Source organism: Bufo bufo, chromosome 6 (genome assembly GCF_905171765.1).
Source record: "Bufo bufo chromosome 6, aBufBuf1.1, whole genome shotgun sequence".
NCBI classification, from domain to species: Eukaryota; Metazoa; Chordata; class Amphibia; order Anura; family Bufonidae; genus Bufo; species Bufo bufo.
Window position 1 is genome coordinate 167,556,610 of NC_053394.1, and position 20,567 is coordinate 167,577,176.

The following is a 20,567-nucleotide window of genomic DNA, read 5'->3' on the forward strand; positions in this document are numbered from 1 at the left end:
CCCCTCACATACACCATCACACTGCGCCCCCCCTCACATACACCATCACACTGCGCCCCCCCCTCACATACACCATCACACTGCGCCCCCCCCCCCCCACACCATCACACTGCGGCCCCCCCCCTCACATACACCATCACACTGTGCCCCCCCCTCACATACACCATCACACTGTGCCCCCCCCCCCTCACATACACCATCACACTGTGCCCCCCCCCTCACATACACCATCACACTGTGCCCCCCCCCTCACATACACCATCACACTGCGCCCCCCCCCTCACATACACCATCACACTGCGCCCCCCCCCTCACATACACCATCACACTGCGCCCCCCTCACATACAAAATTACACAGCGCCACCCCCCATGCATACAAAATTACACGGGGGACCCCTCTGCACAATATTTCAATGCCCCCCCCACCCCTCTGCATACAATATTAAACGGGGCCCCCCCTCTGCATACAAAATTACACAGCGCCCCCCCCCCCCTCTGCATACAAAATTACACGGCGCCGCCCCCCCCCCCCCCACAATATTACACTCCCCCCCCCCACACACACACAATATTACACCCCCCACAATATTACACCCCCCCCACACACAATATTACACCCCCCCCACACACACACAATATTACACCCCCCCCCACAATATTACCCCCCCCCCACAATATTACACCCCCCCCCACAATATTACACCCCCCCACCCCCCCCACAATATTACACCCCCCCCCCCCCCCCCCACAATATTACACCCCCCCACCCCCCCCCACAATATTACACCCCCCACCCCCCCCCACAATATTACACCCCCCACCCCCCCCCACAATATTACACCCCCCACCCCCCCCCCCACAATATTACACCCCCCCCACAATATTACAACCCCCCCCCACAATATTACACCCCCCCACAATATTACACCCCCCACCCCCCCCCACAATATTACACCCCCCCCCCACAATATTACACCCCCCCCCACAATATTACACCCCCCCCACAATATTACACCCCCCCCACAATATTACACCCCCCCCCCCCCCCCACAATATTACACCCCCCCCCCCCCCCCACAATATTACACGCCCCCCCCCCCCCACAATATTACACCCCCACCCCCCCCCCCCCACAATATTACACCCCCCACCCCCCCCCCCAATATTACACCCCCCCCCCCCCCCCACAATATTACACCCCCCACCCCCCCCCCACAATATTACACCCCCCACAATATTACACCCCCCCCCCCCCCCACAATATTACACCCCCCCCCCCCACAATATTACACCCCCCCCCCCCCACAATATTACACCCCCCCCCCCACAATATTACACCCCCCCCCCCCCACAATATTACACCCCCCCCCCCCCTACAATATTACACCCCCCCCCTACAATATTACACAGTCCGTCCGTCCCCGCATAAAATATTACACTCCCCCCCTGCTACAACACAGTCAGGCTACAACACAATGGCGTATGCGCGAGCAAGTTACAACACAAAGGCGCTGATCTCTAGCAGATGCTCGAGCTAGTCACGTGCTGTGTCCGGACCGGAAGTACCCGGGACATCACGGGAGTGGCGTTGGAGAAGAGCTCGTCCTTCCGGGGTAAGTCGGCAGCGGCTCAGTGTGTCACCTGTGTGATTGTCCTGACTCCTGCATTACACCGTATCCACTGGAGGAGGTCTAGAAGGCGCTGAGCGCATTATTCCTGGCACATCCTGCTGCTGCAGCATCTTGCAGTTTGATTGTGTGTGTAGTTCATATAGGAGGGCTCCACGGACCCCCGCATACAGGATGCGCTCCCGTGGCAGTAGTGAGGTTTGTGTAGGCTTTCTTCTCCCAGCCATCACTCTTCTTGTCTCCCCAGGCTATGTTATTTGCTGCCTTGAAACATTTCTAGAAGTTAAAGGGCCATTCACATGATGATTGAGAACAATTTCAGGCAAAGAGTGGCATTAATTATTTTTAGCCCATGATTTGCCATTGATGTATTCTCATTGGGGTAATTTATCGAACTGGTGTTATGGACTATTGATACAAAATAGATACTTGCTTGTTGAGAACTATACTGTGGTTAAAATGGTGGCCAGGTACCCAGCCAACGCCTAGAACAAGAATCCTGCTCTTTGCTTTATCATGTGTCGCAAGACTGTTTCCGTTCAGCTCAAGCAAGCAGCTTCAAAGAGACGGAAAGAAGCAGCTTCCCCTATCTGGAAGGGGGAGGGGGGAACTTTCTCTTGCACATAGATGTGACAGAAAATACAGCGTTTATAGCCAATAGAAAAGATGCACGCCACCTTACACCCCCCACTACTTTCCGTCCTATATACTGTCTACGGTTCCGCAATAAACCAGAGATCCTGTTATAACCCAGCTGTGTGTTGTCTCAGTATTGATCTCTCAGTATACGTATACTTTAACATTTTTTTAATTTGGAGCAGTACATCAACCGAACTGGCAGCTTGACCAGAACCAGAACACTGGTGTAAAGTAGAACTGGCCTAGTTGCCCATAGCAACCAATCATTTTTTCAAAGGAGCTGTCAAAAATAAAAGGTGAAATCTGATTGGTTGCTATGGGCAACTAAGCCAGTTTTGACAAATCCCCCCCCCCCCCCCCCCCCCCCCATTTTTCTTATGTGGACCTCTGTAATAAGTTGATCTTTTTTTTTTTTTCTATGAATGGCTACAAGAAAAAGAATATTATAGAGCGGTTAAATAAAGAAATGTTGTCCTTGCAGCAGTTACAGATGGGTAGCTTTCCGTAATGAAATTGGGAGTTTTGTTCTTTATTATGCACTAATATACCGTAATTCTTGCCATGACTACCAGAAGGTTGCTGGGCACCTATCCACATGTGTCGTGCGGCAGAAAGGGTTGCAGCTACACAGGAACATTTCTGCAACAAGACGTCGTGCAACAAAAGTTACTCAACTTTTTTTGTAAGGATAGTTAATGGTGTCGCAATGTGACGTGCTGCTAAAAATAAAAATCCGAGCATGTGGCACTGCAACACCATTAACTATCGTTACAGAAAATGTTGCGCCCTTAAGGGTCTGTTGTTGGTTCATGTGTCTGGTTTTTCTTCTCCTTGTGTCATCCATGTTCCACTTGCACTGCTAGGCTGAAAAACAGATTTCCAGAGCATCTCCTATCAATGGTCAGTGAAAACCACTGACAGAACATGGATGCCATCTGTATCCTGTCAGTGGTTCTTCACTAACCCTCGGCCTTATATGCACTTGTTTGGTTTTCATGAAGGACAGAAGTAATGCATGTCTCCGTTGTTTTTCTACTGAACCACAGTCAGTGGAAAACCGATGTATGAAAAAGCACAATAAAGTCAATGGACCCATGTGCAGTCCGTGGAGAACAGTCAGCACATGTCCGGGACTCATTGATGTGTAAGTCCTTATTCATGGATGTTCAAAAGTTATTCCTCCAGATGGTCATCTCATACTTGATCAGCTGATTTATAACCTTTTAGAGAACCCAACATTTTGGGGCAGATTCACAAGTCTGTTGATAAATTAGTTGTTTCTTGTGCTTTTTGGATCACAAACTGAAATCTGCTCCAGCTATGACCTAGTTTTCTGGTGGAGAGGTGGTCACCCATGGGTTCAGGTCTTTCTATTGTAGTTTGAGTTTAGCTGTATGCGTAACTAATGAACTCCACTGGAGATAATTGTGCGTGTGCTTCCACCTCTGCTGCCTTACTCTGGGGTGCTGGACAAGGCAGCAGGGACCCCCATTGTCCCGATAGGTGGGAGTTCCATTTCTGGGTCTCCTATTCATCACACATTTCCAGCAGTTGGCCACTTCAGAAGAATATTTCCCACATGTCCATGCTGTGGTAAAGTAAACTTACCACATGCCTTTATGTGGCTACTTTCCTGGCCATTCATGGCCGTATCTTCTGCATAGGTGCCTGAAGTAACTTAAGTGGTCCAGCATCTGCACAGAAGAGGATGCAGCCATGGGTGGCTAGCAACGTGGCCACATGGGTAAACCATGTGACCTCCTCCATTTTGTTCATGGACGGTGGTGACACTGCTGTTTGCCTAGCCCTTAAACGAGCTGTAAGGGGCCTTCAGACCAGCAGCTCAGTTGAGATACAGCATGGCCGTTTAGGATATATTCTTATAAAGAAGCACTAACCCCAGCTCAGCTACAGCCCTTTTCATTATGGGATCTAAAGTCTGACCACCAGCCCAGAGCTTGCTCTCCTGTGTCGAAAGCAGTGGTCAGTCTCTCTGTGTCAACTACAGGATGACATCATCACCTATCAGATTGCTCCTGACAGCTCTCGGGCCCCTCCCTTCCCCACCCAACTCCACCCTTCTTGTTCCTCTGTATATCCCAGTATACATAAAATTCTGCTGAAGATATATGGGAAGATTTACCAAAACGAGTGAAATCTGGCTTACTTGTCTATAGCAACTAATCAAATTCCACCTTTTATTTTTCAGAGCTCCTTTGCAAAATGAAAGGATCAATCTGATTGGTTGCTATGGACAACTAAGTCAGTTTTCCTTTAAACCAGTTTTGATAAATCTGCCCCCATGATGTCTACCTTATACAGTGAACCAGGAGTACAGATATATAGTAGGTAAGTGTATATAGTGAGTGACTGCAGAGTTTTATATAACCCTCCTGACTCGCATTACCTTTCTGTACTATCTGTGTGTGCTGACTTTCCAGTAGGGATCGACCGATTATCGGTTTGGCCGATATTATCGGCCGATATTGAGGATTTTGAACGTTATCGGTATCGGCATCTGTTCTGTGTTCCCTTCGCAGCACAGGGGAGAAGGAAGCAGTGTCTCCCTCCCCCTGTGATGCTGCTGCCGCTGCCGCCAATGACAGAAGAGAAGACAAGAGGAGGGGAGGGGCTGTGGCTGCTGCGCCACCAATGAAGATAAGCCTTTCATTCATTCATATACAGGAGGCGGGAGCTGGGAGCTGGCTGCAGAATCACATAGCCGGCTCCCGGCCTCTATGAGCGATAGCTGCGATCCGCGGTAGTTAACTCCTCAGGTGCCGCGGATCGCAGCTACCGCTCATAGAGGTCGGGAGCCGGCTATGTGATTCTGCAGCCAGCTCCCGCCTCCTGTATATGAATGATTGAGAGACTTATCTTCATTGGTGGCGCAGTGCACCCCCCCCCCCCCCCCCAAGCCCCCCAGTATTAATCATTGGTGGCGCAGTGCGCCCCCCACCCCAATCCCGGCCAATAGTAAAAACATTGGTGGTGCAGAGATCTATCAGGGTGAATAGGACAAGGGTTCTAGTCCCTAAGGGGGCTAAAAGTTAGTAAAAAAAAAAAAACACAAAAATATTAAGTATAAATGAAAAAGACTTATAAAAAAAAAAATACACATTAACAATAAACAAAAAAATACACATTAACAATAAACATATTAATTTTCAGCAGATTTGTGTAGGAATTATTTTTTTTTTTCTCAAAAATGAAAATTCCCAGAATATCGGTATAAATTATCGGCTATCGGCCTGAAAGTTCACAAATTATCGGTATCGGCCCTAAAAAATCAATATCTGTCGATCCCTACTTTCCAGTGTAGGTTTAGGAAATGCAGCTTCACCCTGCTTCTCCTGCGTGTGAGAGCTGACACGGGAAAGAGGGCAGACAGGCTCAAACTGTGTTCTGTAGGAGTACATGGAGACTGCAGTGTGAGGGGACAGCAGTGATGTGTCGCTGATCTGTCATGGCTGCCCTTACACTGGATACAGAGCAATACAGTGTGATGAGACTCAGCCCCCTCAGTCTATGCAAAGCCAAGCATGATTGGAAATGTAGGATTTATTAGGAGAACCATATCTGAGGGGAAGAAAAAAATCAAGATGACAGACAACCCACAAATAAAACAGGTATTCACAAGACAAACAGAAAAGTCTCTATCTGATTCTTTTTAATAAAGGCGTGTCCTGCACTATATAGACCAAAAAAATCAGTGCTTCTGTAAATAGTGGGGTTGTGCCATATATGGTAATACTTTTCACTCTAAAGTGTATTTTCATCAGTTACTGTAGTTCTAATTCCTCTTTGATTCGTTTTTTTATTTTACCTTATTTGCAGTTTTCGCTTATCCCCAACGCTTCAATCCTGCTTTTTTGTTTTTCATATGTCTGCTGTTCCATCATGCCTTAGGGCAGAGATATGTGTCCATTAGTAGATCATGTGACTCTAACGGTGCCACGTGTTCTTGCCAACGACTTTTCCTACGTTCTACATTACAAGGCTCCAATGCAGGGCGTAACCTGCAACCGATTTGCCACTGGGTACAATGGTAGGCTAACAACTTTAGGCCTCATGCACACGGCCGTTGTTGCGGCTCGGATGCGGACCCATTCACTTCAATGGGGCCGCAAAAGATGCGGACAGCACTCTGCGTGCTGTCTGCATCCGTTACGTAGCCCCTAAAAAAATATATAACATGTCCTATTCTTGTCCGTTTTGCGGACAAGAATAGGCATCTCTACAACGGGCCTTCCGTTCCACAAATTGCGGAAGGCACACGGGCGGCTTCCTTTTTTTGCGGACCGCAAAAAACGGAACGGTCATGTGCATGTAGCCTTAGAATAAGGCAGTTTTGATAAATGGTGGTATTTGGGGAAAGTGATTTAACAACATATCTGTTGGGCAGGATACATTTCTGTTAGTGGCACAACCTCTTTAACCACCTAAGGCTCCATTCACACGTCCGCAAATGGGTCCGCATCCGTTCCGCACCCATTCATTTTCTATGGGGACGGAATGGATGCAGACAGCACACAGTGTGCTGTCAGCATCCGCATTTGCGGAGCGCGGCCTCGATCGTCAGGTCCGCAGCTCCGCAAAAGAGAAAACACGTCCTATTCTTGTCTGCAGCTTGCGGACAAGAATAGGCATTTCTATAGGGGTGCCGGGCGGGTGTGTTGCGGATCCGCAATTTGCGGGTCCGCAACACACCACGGACGTGTGAATGGAGCCTAACTGTTCTCCCCGAGTCCAACTTGAGCAGAAGTGGGGAGGGGTAGGCTGCTTTAGCTGCTGATGTCGCCTGATTGGTAGCAGCTAGAAGCATGGGCCTGGCCTTGTTTGAAAGCTGACATTTCAGGCTTTCATACAAGACCAAAACAGTTGTGTATAATATGCAGTAAAAACCTGCTTTTACTTTCACTTAAAGCTGCATTCACTGCATCCTGATTTCTAACAGTGATATTTTCCCTTGTAGTGAAGATATTGTTGTCATTTTGGTATTGTATGAATGATTGGAATGTCAGCTTTCAAAGTATACAAACCAGAGATATAAGCAGCTAAAGCAGCCCCCTCCCACACCTTTTAGTCTGGAGGAAGAGGGCAGTTGGGATGCTGACAGCTGCAGGAGGAAAGGAAAAATAATAAAAATATATAGAAATTTGTCATTATCATCATTTGTACTGACCCACATAAAATAAAATGTTATTTATACCACACAGTGAACCACATAAATAAATTCCACAAAATGTTAAATGTTTCCTCCTAAAAATAAAATAATAAAAGTTATCTACTACACTATATATACCCCAAAATGCTTCCTAAAAAACCTACAACTGATCCTGCAAAATAAAATAAAATATTAGAAGAAGAAATTAAAAAGTTATGACTGCTGAAACACAAATGGGGGAAATATTATTGGTCCTTAATGCTAAAATTAATTATGTCACTAAGGGGCTACAATAAAAAAGTGACATTTTTGGGAGTTTTTATACAATTTTAGGCTTCATTCACACGACCGTATAATAAGTCTGCATCCGTTCCGCAATTTTGCAGAATGGGTGCGGACCCATTCATTTCAGTGGGGCCGCAAAAGATGCGGACAGCACACTGTGTGCTGTCCGCATCCATAGTTCTGTTCCGCGGCCCTGCAAAAAAAAAAAAACATGTTCTATTCTTGTCTGAATGGCGGACAAGAATAGGCATTTTCTATGATAGCGACGGCATGTGCAGTCATTTTTTTTAATTTTTTTTGGGCTAGTTAAATTCCTTATACTGCGATATATGAAAATATAATGGTCTTACTTACTTTGCTTCAGCAGTTTCTTATAAAAACGAACTTTTATAATATGTAAATTGGGTCTCTACCAGCAAGTAGGGCGTCTACTTGCTGGTAGCTGCCGCAAAAAACTGCCCCCTCGTCGTGTTGATTGACAGGGCCAGCCGCGATCTCCTCCTCCGCCCGGCCCTGTCAGCATTTCAAAAATCGCACGCCTGTGTTCATTCGGCGCAGGCGCTCTGAGATGAGGAGGCTCGCATCCTCAGTGCGCCTGCGCCGATGACGTCTTCTCTTTCGGTGATGTCATCGGTGCAGGCGCACTGAGGGAGTGCTGAGGAGGCGAGCCTCCTCATCTCAGAGCGCCTGCGCCGAATCAACACAGGCGCGCGATTTTTGAAATGCTGACGGGGCCGGCCGGAGGAGGAGATCGCGGCTGGCCCTGTCAATCAACACGACGAGGGGGCGGTTTTTTGCGGCGGCTACCAGCAAGTAGACGCCCTACTTGCTGGTAGAGACCAAATTTACATATTATAAAAGTTCGTTTTTATAAGAAACTGCTGAAGTAACACCATTATATTTTCATATATCGCAGTATAAGGAATTTAACTAGCCCAAAAAAAAAAAAAAGACTTTAGTGGGGTGACAGAAGCCCTTTAAAGAGGTTGTCTTACTTCAGCAATTGACATTATACACTGCTTGCATCCAGGAGTTATGGCCTCCAGTGCAGGGCAAATACAAGGTGGCCAGGCGGGAGCTGCTGCACATGCGTGCCTACATGCACTCCCATGGTCCCGGCAACCAGAGAGGCATGGCCACCATGATGCCATTTGCTGAAGTGAGACAACCCCCTTAAAGAGGTTAAACGGCTCTGAACCCGGACATACTCACAATTTTATCCAGACAACCCCCTGATGTTAACATTCTCTCCTTTGCCCTGCGCTGAATTGAGCAGGACAAAGGCATTTTCTTTGTGACGTACCAGGCCCTCCATAAGGACTGCTAGGCGGAGGCTTGCGCCCAGCAGCGAGCCAGGTGACGTCACCGACACTTATGGGCGGGCTATAAGGCTGCCCTTGTATGTAAAATGGCTAGAGCAGCGCTAAAGCCCACCCATCAGAGCTTCCGCCCAGCAATGTGTTATAAACGGGAAAGCACCTCCGATGCTCACATCAGAGGCTGCCTGGGTGAAAATGTGGGTATGTCCAACCCATTTAAGGCTGTAAAAACATTTAGAAAAAGATACTTAAATATATAATTGTCAATGCTGATTTTCTATTTGTGTTTCTACAGTATCTTCCATTAGACATTGCTCTTCACCCTTGCTGAACCTCTGGGGATGAGCAGACATAGAAAAAGGATGGGTGAGACAATATTAAATCTCACCTTGGAGATTGTTTACCTGCTGACTGGAGAGGTAAGGGTTTCTGGGAATTGGGTTGTACCAGACATGTGGTTGCATGTGCTCATATCAGACATTTGTTTACTCAACTCCTCTCAACTGGAAGATCAGGAGCTCCTGTAGCCAGGACACTTGTAGGACATCAGAAGTCTTTATTTCAAAACATCAGTGGGAGCTTGATAAATATAGCAGGATTCCTTTTGAGAATTTTCTGAACTTTTTATTTAAATTCCGGACAAATCTTAGGTGAGTCAAGGAGTCGGCTCTAAAAGTGATGAGCCAGTAACAGAACCTGGTTGAGAAGCAGTTGATTAACTGACATTCACCATACAATTGTCTCAAGATTTAGTTCAGCTCTACTTTGTAGTATTATTTCTCCTCTGCCCCTGGACAGGAAATGGGGGGACCTCTGCAATGCTTTCAAGGAGAAAGCCCTCTTCACACCTTGGTTCCTCTATCTGTCAGGATACCTGTAGATTTAGAGTAGACCAATTCCAATGAAGTTAGAGGGCCACCTGTGGGTATAGATCTCCAAATAGGAGCCCCCTTGGTGTCTGTGATATACTGTTCCCCTCTTTATCCCCCCTGAAAGTTTTTATGGTGTGAACACTGGGGCTGCTCTGGGGAGCTTACCTTCTTAGTGTGCTGGAGCATCCTACCATGTGGGACGCGTGCTGGAGCATCCTGACAGATCTACTGTATGCTGTAGTTACTGGTCCTCCGCACACTTCAGTCTGATGGACTGCCATCAATCGGATTAAGCAGTTTTCATCTTGCTATTCTCTCAGGATGCTATCATGGGTGTAAGGGAAAGCTAGGATTACACTTAGGGTTCATGCACACAACCGTATGTACCGTATTTTGCAGTCTGCAATAAATACGGATGACGTCCGTGTGCATTCCGTTTTTTGCGGAACAGAACAGCTGGCCCCTAATAAAACAGTCCTATTCTTGTCTGTAATGCGGACAGTAATAGGACATGTTCTATTTCTTGCGGAACGGACATACGGAAATGGAATGCGCACGGAGTAACTTGCAGTTTTTTTGCGGACCCGTTGAAATGAATGGTTCTGCATACGGTCCACAAAAAAAGCTGAAAGAACACGGAAAGAAAATACGTTCGTGTGCATGAGCCCTTAACGGTAATTATTTTTTCATGAACCCGTGACAGCACCAACCTTATACCCTGCCTTTGTATATACTGTATATAATTAAAAAAATTCACGCCACATAGAAACGATCCAAAGAATGAGGCATTCTTCATTTAAAATACAAGAGGTGTAGAATGCGATACAGGCCAAGAGGCTGGTTTCGCATATTACACCACTTGTATTTTAAATGGTGAAATAAAGAGAAGAAGTTTTTATGGTGAGTGGCGCATTCTTTGGATTTTCTACAAAGTATATATGCTGCCATCACCGAACCAATAACTAGATCTCCTGTGTGTCCTGGACTCCTAGTGACGGTTTGTTAGCTCAGCTGTGCTGTCAGTTACACATTTATTTCATTTTTGTTTTATAATAAATAAAAAAATTGTAGTAGAGAATATTTTACCTGTATATACGACGTGTTGAGTTTTATGACTGAGGTTTGGAGAGGGGCAGAGCTGGTCTCTCTCTCCAGGTACTTTCATGGGTTCACGTAAAAATGTAGCGTAATCCGAGCTCTCCTCTTACCATACACAGGAATGCATAGTAGTAAAGAAGTCTGGTGAAAATGTCACTCTATTCGACCGCCGCCATGCATCAGCAGGATGGAGCAAGACCCAGAGCCTCGTCACAGGGTCTCAAATCCAATCAGTGGTCCGTGATAGGAAAAGTAAGCAGAAGATCCTAGAACTGACCAACAAGATCATTAAACTGCTGACTGAAGAGGTGAGCGCTGCTGGGAATGCTGGGGCATTGCACACTAACACAAGGAATGATGTGTCTGGTTAATGACTATCATTTTGTGCCAGGATGTTGCAGATCATTTTTCCACAGAGAAGGGGAAGTATGCAGAAGGACATACTGATCTATACAAGGATTACATGAGTGAGGCGCACCGGCCTCTCGCTTCACCTGGTAAGAGGATAGATTGTAAAGGAGAGCAATTTTAAATGTCATAAACATGACTCCATCGTCTGCTCATAACGTATGAACAATGGTCTCAATCATGGACTGTGTGTTTCCTCTACAGATGGATCCAGTAGTAGGAGTACACCAGACAGAAGTTCCAGTCCACTATATTCCCAGGACTGTGTTGAAGATCAACAGGTAGATGGAGTTGGGATTTCACTAAATGTTCTGTATGATCTGTAGAGGAGCCTTCTGAGCCTCTCATCCACTTTAGACAACAGGTGCGAACAGGTTGTTTCACTGCTAAGTACACAACTGTAATTTGCAATAGCAGCTGGTAGTAAGGTAGTGTTGAATCATTACATAGTATCTACTAAAATGAATGGGCTGTCTACACAATGCGCAAACATGCAAAGGGAGAGGACGGATGAGAAATGGTTGTAGTAAAAAAAACTTCTACACTACAACCACAATGTAAACTTAAAGGGAATCCGTCACCTCCTCTGAACTCTACTAAATGTAGTACTGCATGAATAGTACTGCTGACTCTGAGTCCAGCTTGCTAAGTTATTTGTCCATGCTCACCCCTGTACCCACGCTGTGTATTGTCATACAGGCGCTGGAATACATTGAGAGGACTCATCCTGGAGTCCTTTCCATTATGTGAGTAGGCTAATGAGTCCCGCAGTGTATTCTAGCAGGCACACAGTGGGGGAATTGGGGTGAGTATAGACATCTAACCTAGTGATCCAGAGTCAGGGGTAGCAGTACTATTCATGGAATACTGCACTTAATAAGGCTTAGGCCTCTTGCACACGGCCGTAGTGCTCCAGTGGCCGTGTTGCGGGCCGCATACGGCGGTTCCACAATACACGGGGCACCGGCCGTGTGCACTCCGCATCACGGATGTGGACCCATTCACTTGAATGGGTCTGCAAATTGGAGGTGCGGTGAAAAACGCAACCGTTCCGCAAAAAAATAGAACTTGTTCTATCTTTTTGCGGAACAGACGGATTACGGACCCATTCAAGTTGAATGGGTCTGGATCCGTCCCGGCCGCCACACGGACGTTGCCCGTGCATTGGGGACCGCAAATTGCAGTCCCCAATGCATGGAACGGAACCAATATGTTTGTGTGAAAGAGGCCTTAGGGGGGGTGTAAGATTCCCATAAACCCCTTCCCAACATATGACGTCATATTAAGTCATAGCGGTCAGTGACTGCCGGGCCTCTGCTGTATCCACCGACATCGTTGTAAAAGCCTATGCTGGCGGATTAGCCCCTTTTATGCAGCGGTCATAAAAATATCACATGATCTAATCCCTAAAGTGAATGCCGTAAAATATTAAATAAAAACTGTGCCAAAATAACCAATTTTTTTGGTCACCTTGCCCCATAGTGTAATGTTGTGGATCAAAAAAAATCATATGTACCCAAAAATGGTACCAATGAAATGTCACCCCCTACACAAGACGATCGGCAGAAAAAAAATATAAAAAAATAGGGCTTTCAGAAAATGCAGACACAAAAACATGATTTATTTTTTTTAGATTTTTTTTTTTTTTTTTTTTATGCTTTATTATGTAAAACTGAAACAAAGAAAATGGACATATTTGGGTTGTCCATAACAACTTGCCCTATAAATATAACCCATGATCTAACCTATCAGGTGAACATTGTAAAAAACAAAAAATAAAAACTGTGCCAGAACACATACTTTTTTTTTGTTACTTTGCCCCACAAATAGCGTAACATAGAGTAATAAAAAAATCATATTTACCTCAAAATAGTACCAACAAAACTCCCGTAGTTTCCAAAGTCTAGTTGGAGCCTAAAAATCAGTCCAGCAAAATCTGCCCTTTAAAAACCATACGGTGCTCCTTTCCTTCTGTGCCTGCTGTGTGCCCATACAGCAGTTTACGACCACATATGGGGTGTTTCTGTAATAAGAGTAATAGATTTTGAGTTTTGTTTGGCTGTTAACCTTGCTGTGTTACAGAAAAAAAATTAAAATCTGTCAGTTAAATTTTGAAATTTCATCTCCATTTACCTTTAAATCTCGCTGAACACCTAAAGGGTTAACAAAGTTTGTAAAATTAAATTTTAATAACTTGAGGGGTGTAGTTTCTAAAAATTCTAATATGTAAGCCCCACAAAGTGACTTCATAACTGAACTGGTCCTTAAAAAGTGGGTTTTTGGAAATTTTCTTAAACATTTTAAGAATTGCTTCTAACGTTCTAAGCCTTCTAATGTCCTAAAAATAAAATTACGTTTACAAAATTATCCAAATGTAAAGTAGAGATATGGGGGATGTTGAGTAATAACTATTTTGAGGTATCACTATCTGTTTTAAAAGCAGAGAAATTGAAATTTTTAAAGTTGCAAATTTTTTTTTTTTTTTTTTGTATATCTACTCAAATTTTACCACTGTCATGAAGTACAGTGTGTCACAAGAAAACAGTCTCAGAATTGCTTGGATAAGTAAAAGCATTCCAAAGTTATTACAACATAAAGTGACACATGTCAGATTTGCCATGTCAAAAATGGCTCGGGCAGGAAAGGGAAAACTGGCCTGGGGTAGAAGGGGTTAAAGACTATGAACACCCACTGGCAATTTTTATTTGTGACTGCATATTACTCCTTTTGGGCTAAATAATTTTCTCAATTGTTTTTTATAAAAAAAAAGTCAACAGTTTTTGTGCTCCAGGGTTAAATTTCAGTCCAGCTGTAGAGAATCCCAGTTTCAGTTTCAGACAGAGCAGTCATGTTTGTCTTCTGAAGGTTGTGTATAGCCCTTATTTTTGAACTCCTGGCAGCTCAAAAACCATAAGCCATATTTTTAGCAGTTTAATAATAATTTTGCTTAAGGTCCCATTCACACGTCCGTAATTTCATTCCGCATTTTGCGGAACAGAATTGCGGACCCATTCATTTCTATGGGGCCGCACAAAAAAAAATAAATAGAACATGTCCTATTCTTGTCCACAATTGCGGACAAGAATAGGTATATTCTATTAGTGCCGGCAATGTGCGGTCCGTAAAATGCAGAACGAACATTGCTGGTGTCCGTGTTTTGCGGATCGGTGGATCTGCAAAACACACACGGACCTGTGAATGGACCCTTAATGAACTGTCAGGAGTTCAGAAATAAGGGCTATTACATAGCCATCAGAAGAGCAACATGAGGGCTCAGTCTGGCTGATAAGTATAGACCTTTTTGGGTTAAAGCTTTCTGTTTCGGTTGCATGTCTGATTAGAACTTTATCTAATCCGATGTCGAATCAGGCTGAAGATCTTATTGATATTAAAGTAGAAGTTATGGATGATGATGAAGACATATATCCCGTGGGTGATGTGCAATGTAAGGAAGAAGAAATACCTGTAGAAATCAGTGCACGTAAGTAATAGGCATCTGTGTTGGTCCTATGTTCATATGTGCCCGCATTACAGAGAAAAATGATTTAATATATGCCAATGAGCCTCTAGAAGCAACAGGGGAGTGGCTGTTACACCTAGTGGCTCTGCTCTCTCTGCAACTGCTGCACCCTCTGCTCTTTCACAGGGCCTGGTGGGATGTTTTCGCTGCCTGGCCTTGTCAATTAAAGAGCAGGTGATGTGGCAGAGAGAGCGGAGCCTCTAAGTGTAACCACAACGCCCAGTTGCTCCTAGAAGCTCATTTGCATGTAATAAAACATCATTCTAAATTACACCCCCAAGAGCTGAACTTGGGAAATTTGGGGTGTTCACACAAAAGTTTCTTTAAAACTGTCACAAATACATGTTGTAATATACTATATTGATTGATTTTTATTTTTTCCTATCAAAACAGGCCCCTGAAGTTCGGGCCTATCTCGAGCGCTGTTCACTGCAGCACATGCAGAATCCGTACACCACAGCCAGTACACTTTAAGCAGGGTAACTGGGACAATCCTTGTCCTTATGACAAAACAAACATTTTCTGCTCATGTGCACTCAGCTTGACCATTTATTACATGGTCGCCCTATAGGCTTCAAGAAATGAGGAGTATGCAGCATATGGTCGATCAGGAACACGAGAGAGTATCAGAATTAGAGAGGTAAATTTGGGTGTTGTGAATAAAAACACTAAATGACCAGTCCAGTCTACAGAAAGCTGACCTGGAGATTTGTATATAGATTATCACAGTCTACTTCTTACAAGTATTCTACTATTACAAGGCCACTAACTTTTTGCACAATTTAGGTGACCTTTCATGGGATTATGTATTACAAACGGGTATGCTTACAAAATGGTGCAAAGGCTTTTTTTCTTTTCAAAAATACTCCTCTATTGCCACTGTGCCCCCCACTCTTTTTGGCACCCGATATGCTAATTCAGAGTATTGGTACAGGAAGGAGCAGACCTATTGTTTCCTCGATGGCGTCTGCTTCTCCCTGGCTGTGATGCCATCCAATCTCAGCAGACCGTGTCACAGCCAGGGTGAAGGTGATCTGTTCTGGTGAGATTACCAAATCTACTATACTCATGTACATAGCCTGTTCTCGTAAATCTCACAAGAACAGCTCATCTTCTCTCTGGCTGTGTCAATATAATGGCTCTTTTCCCAGTTATCAGCTATCAGTTATCTTCCCTCTCTGAAACTAATATTCGCTGAGACAGCTTTCTGCTCACTAAAGAATTAGATTACATGTTGCCCATAGAAGTCTATGGAGAGGGGAGGTGGGAGGCAGAGTGAGCTGTCAGTCTCCATCTCAGAGAGTGTCAGTTTAGGAGTAGGGAGAGTGAAAGAGCAGAACCTCCCGCTCAATTAGGATGGAGGAACGAGACCCTTGTTCTCCCAATCGGTGGTGGCCCCAACAGTCAGACCCCCACATATCAAGATGGTCTCTCCTATCCTGTGAGTAGGGGATAAGTTTTAGAAATTGCACAACCACTTTAAAGGAGTTTTTGGAAACTTTTATACTGATGACGTATCCTCTGGATAGGTCATCAGTATCTGATTGGTGGGAGTCTGACACCCAGGACCCCCAGGCTTGCAGTAGCGTCACAGCCTTTTCTTCTCGCCAAGCACAGAGCTGTACATTGTATAGCGGCTGTGCTTGGTATCACAGCTCAGCCCCGGTCACTTCAATGGGGCTGAGCTGCGCCTAGGCCAGGTGACTGATGAACGTGACGTCACATGCTCTAGGGAAAGCTGCTAGAAGGACTTGTTTGTACTGCGAGTGCTGCTGCTTTCTCAAATAGCTGATTGGCAGGGGCATAGGTGTTGGACTTGACAGATCAGAAACTGATGACCTATCCAGAGTATAAAAGTCTCAGAAAACCCCTTTAAATCCTGTAAGTCATGTAGCTTTGTCAAGAGGTCTGCATCATACTTCCAGCAGCAGAATTTTTTTGGGCACAATAGTTTGTACAATGGCGATATACATGTCTTTTGTACACAAATCTTCATCATAGAATAATTTTTAAAAAGGACGTATGGTTGTATGGAAAAAGCAGGCATATTAAAATTCTTTTATTTCCAGCAGATGAATTCACTAAGAATTCGGAAGGAAACCTTTCACCAGATTCTAAAACAGAAGTCAAAACTACCTCACAGAACAATTCAAAAGACTGCTTGACCAACCCAAATGTATCCTCTGCCACTCAAAGCAGCAATCGGTTACCTGATCCCTGCACTTATGAAGGAACTTCATCTGATCGATCTCACAAAGCTAAAAAAAATGCCGATCCAAAAGGGGACAAATTGTTTCCATGTTCCCAATGCGGGAAATATTTTAAAAGCAAGTCAAGTCTAATTAAACATCGGCTAATTCATTTAGATAAGAGACCATATTCATGTTCGCAGTGTGGGAAAGGTTTTACCCAGAAATCAGGTCTCATTAAACATCAGAGAATTCATACAGACGAGAGGCCATTTTCATGTTCAGAGTGTGGGAAATGTTTTACACAGAAATCGATTCTTGTTGAACATCAGAGAGGTCACTCAGGAGAGAAGCCATTTTCATGTTCAGAGTGTGGGAAATGTTTCACTTGGAAATCTGTTCTTTTTGAACATCAAAAAACACATACTGGAGAGAGACCATATACATGTGCACAGTGTGGCAAGTGTTTCACTCAGAAATCCAATCTCGCTGACCATCAGAAAACTCACACAGGGGAGAAGCCATTTTCATGTTTCGATTGTGGGAAATGTTTCACCCGTAAATCCGGCCTCGTTCAACATCAACGACTTCACACAGGAGAAAATCCATGTATGGAATGCGGCAAATGTTTCACTCAGAAATCAGATCTTCTTAAACATCAAAGGACTCACACAGGAGAGAGACCATTTTCATGTCTGATTTGTGGGAAGTGTTTTACCCAGAAATCATCTCTTGTTGGGCATCAGAAATGTCACACCGGCGAGAAGCCATTTTCATGTTCAGAATGTGGGAAATGTTTTACTCGAAAATCAGTTCTGGCCGATCACCAGAAAACTCACACAGGGGAGAGGCCGTTCCCGTGTTTAAATTGTGGGAAATGTTTTGCTCAGAAATCCGATCTTGTTGTTCATCACAGAGTTCACACGGGAGAGAAACCATATACATGTAATGAATGCGGGAAATGTTTTACCCAGAAATCTTCTCTTGCTGAACATCTGAAAATTCACACAGGGGAGAAGCCGTTTTCATGTTCACAATGTGGGAGATGTTTTACCCAGAAATCTTCTCTTGTTAAACATCAGGTGACTCACGCAGGACCAGAATCCTTTTCATACTCCGAAAGTGAAATGTATTATCCAGACATTGGCTATGGTTTACCAGCAGACGATTCCGTTAAGGAAGAAGGTTTATGTAATGTTCAGACCATGGATAATGATTTGCAAGAGGATCAAAATGATCAGGACAATTGATTCTTTGTTTGTATTTTAAGAATCGTCCAAATGTTCCGTTTTTTTACCAGCACAGAGTCGCTGAGATCAAAAGAGTGGGGGTGGGATCGAGCTTAAGATTTTTTAAGCCATTTAACTACTGATATCCCATTCTCCTTCACTATATTAATAAGGCCAACAAGAAGGTACAATTTTCCTTAGCCTTCCTCGTGCACCTACAAATGACTGTTTTGGGTGTGGAGTGTTGAGTATAGCATCACCATTTCTAAGATTTCAGTTGAACAGTTTCTCTATAACATAGATAAAACTGTTATATTTCTCATTAATCCAAACAGGATTAGATTAGTTACAATTGTGGTGTCCATGCTGTACACCCATCTAGCTTCATGCTTTTTTTTTTTCTTAGATGATATTCAAATATATAAACTGTAAACTAATAGAAAACTATATATTTTTATGTGTGTGTGTATATATGTGTGTGTGTGTATGTATGTATATGTATGTGTATGTGTATATATATATATATATATATATATATATATATATATATATATATATATATATATATATATATTATATATATATATATATTATATATATTAGGGATCGACCGATTATCGGTTTGGCCGATATTGAGGATTTTGAACGTTATCGTTATCGGCATCTATTTTGCCGATATACCGATAACGTATTGGGAACACAGAACGCGCTGCTCTCAGCGCGTTCTGTGTTCCCTCCGCAGCACAGGGGAGAAGGAAGCAGTGTCTCCTCCCCCTGTGATGCTGCTGCCTCCAATGACAGGACGGAAGACAAGAGGAGGGGAGGGGCTGTGGCCGCTGCGCCACCAATGAAGATGAGTCTTTCATTAATTCAAATACAGGAGGCGGGAGCTGGCTGCAGAATCACATAGCCGGCTCCCGGCCTCTATGAACGGCAGCTGCGGTCCGCGGTAGTTAACCTCTTAGGTGCCGCGGATCGCAGCTACCACTCAGAGGTCGGGAGCCGGCTATGTGATTCTGCAGCCAGCTCCCGCCTCCTGTATGTGAAAGAGAGGTATCTTCATTGTTGGCGCAGTGCGCCCCCCCCCCCCCCCCCCCCCTCAAGCCCCCTAGTATTAGTCATTGGTGGCGCAGTGCGCCCCCCACCCCCATCCCAATAGTAAAAACATTGGTGGCGCCCCCCCCCCCCCCCCCCCCCCAGTTCTAATCATTGGTGGCAGTGGCCACAGGATCCCCTCTCCCCTGCTCCTCCGATCGGAGCCCCAGCAGTGTAAGCCTGGGGCTCCGATCGGTTACCATGGCAGCCAGGACGCTATTGAAGCCCTGGCTGCCATAGTCAGCTCCATGCTGCTGTGTGCACAGAGCACAGGGCAGCAGGGAGAGTGCGAGATCCTATTCACTCTGATAGAGATCTATCAGGGTGAATAGGACAAGGGTTCTAGTCCCTAAGGGGGCTAAAAGTTAGTAAAAAAAAAAACACAAAAATATTAAGTATAAATGAAACAGATTTACAAAAAATAAAAAATAATACACGTTAACAATAAACATTAATTTTCAGCAGATTTGTGTAGGAAATTTTTTTTTCCCTCAAAAATAAAAATACCCAGAATATCGGTATAAATTATCGGCTATCGGCCTGAAAGTTGACAAATTATCGGTATCGGCCCTAAAAAATCAATATCGGTCGATCCCTAATATAAATATATATATATATATATATATATATACACATATACACACACACACAGATGTAGCTAATGTAACATGTTAAATACACTGGTTAATTTAACATTTGCTTCAGCTGTGTATTTAACATGTTAAAGCGGTTTCTGGCCTTGATGCTGACAACCCCTAGGGGGCTCCCTCTCCCCCTGAACATAAGGAAACCATCACTGATTTTTCTGTGGTCCTGCCAACTGCTTTCTGTTCCTGCAGGACCAGGAGGTGGTTGGGTCCTGTGACTTCTGCAGCCAGTCACAGGCCTCAGCGGTCACAGCAGAGTGAATGTGACATCACAGCCGTTCAAGCCATTGAGGTCTCTGGTCGCAGTGGTCACAGTACCAAGCCAATTACTGGTCCTGCAGGTACTGGAAATGGCCAGGAACAGAGCAGTGGCAAGACCATGGAGTGAGTTTGGTTTTATGTTCTATAGGAACAGGGGAGGACCCCTGTGATTGTCAGCTGCAAGGTTGGACAACCCCTTACGGCTGTTA

General features: G+C 44.6%; 2 protein-coding genes across 2 annotated transcripts in view; both read left to right on the forward strand.

The window, feature by feature from the left end:
• Nucleotides 1-20,567, forward strand: part of LOC121004114 (zinc finger protein 566-like) — a 422,297-nt gene that overhangs the window by 216,380 nt on the left and 185,350 nt on the right. The window lies entirely within an intron of this gene.
• LOC121004104 (gastrula zinc finger protein XlCGF26.1-like) lies at nt 1,576-18,823 on the forward strand. The gene is made up of 8 exons (XM_040436214.1): nt 1,576-1,614; nt 4,478-4,617; nt 9,335-9,458; nt 11,129-11,317; nt 11,401-11,506; nt 11,622-11,698; nt 14,787-14,898; nt 17,007-18,823. Exons 3-8 carry the CDS (start codon nt 9,381-9,383, stop codon nt 18,374-18,376), a joined length of 1,932 nt encoding a protein of 643 aa, XP_040292148.1. The 5' UTR covers nt 1,576-1,614; nt 4,478-4,617; nt 9,335-9,380; the 3' UTR covers nt 18,377-18,823.

Coding starts and splice junctions, on each gene's coding strand:
- LOC121004104 (XM_040436214.1), top strand. CDS start 9,381: ATGAGCAGACATAGAAAAAGGATGGGTGAGACAATATTAAATCTCACC. Junction 9,459..11,128: donor TTTACCTGCTGACTGGAGAG/GTAAGGGTTTCT, acceptor TACCATACACAG/GAATGCATAGTAGTAAAGAA. Junction 14,899..17,006: donor ACCTGTAGAAATCAGTGCAC/GTAAGTAATAGG, acceptor TTTTATTTCCAG/CAGATGAATTCACTAAGAAT.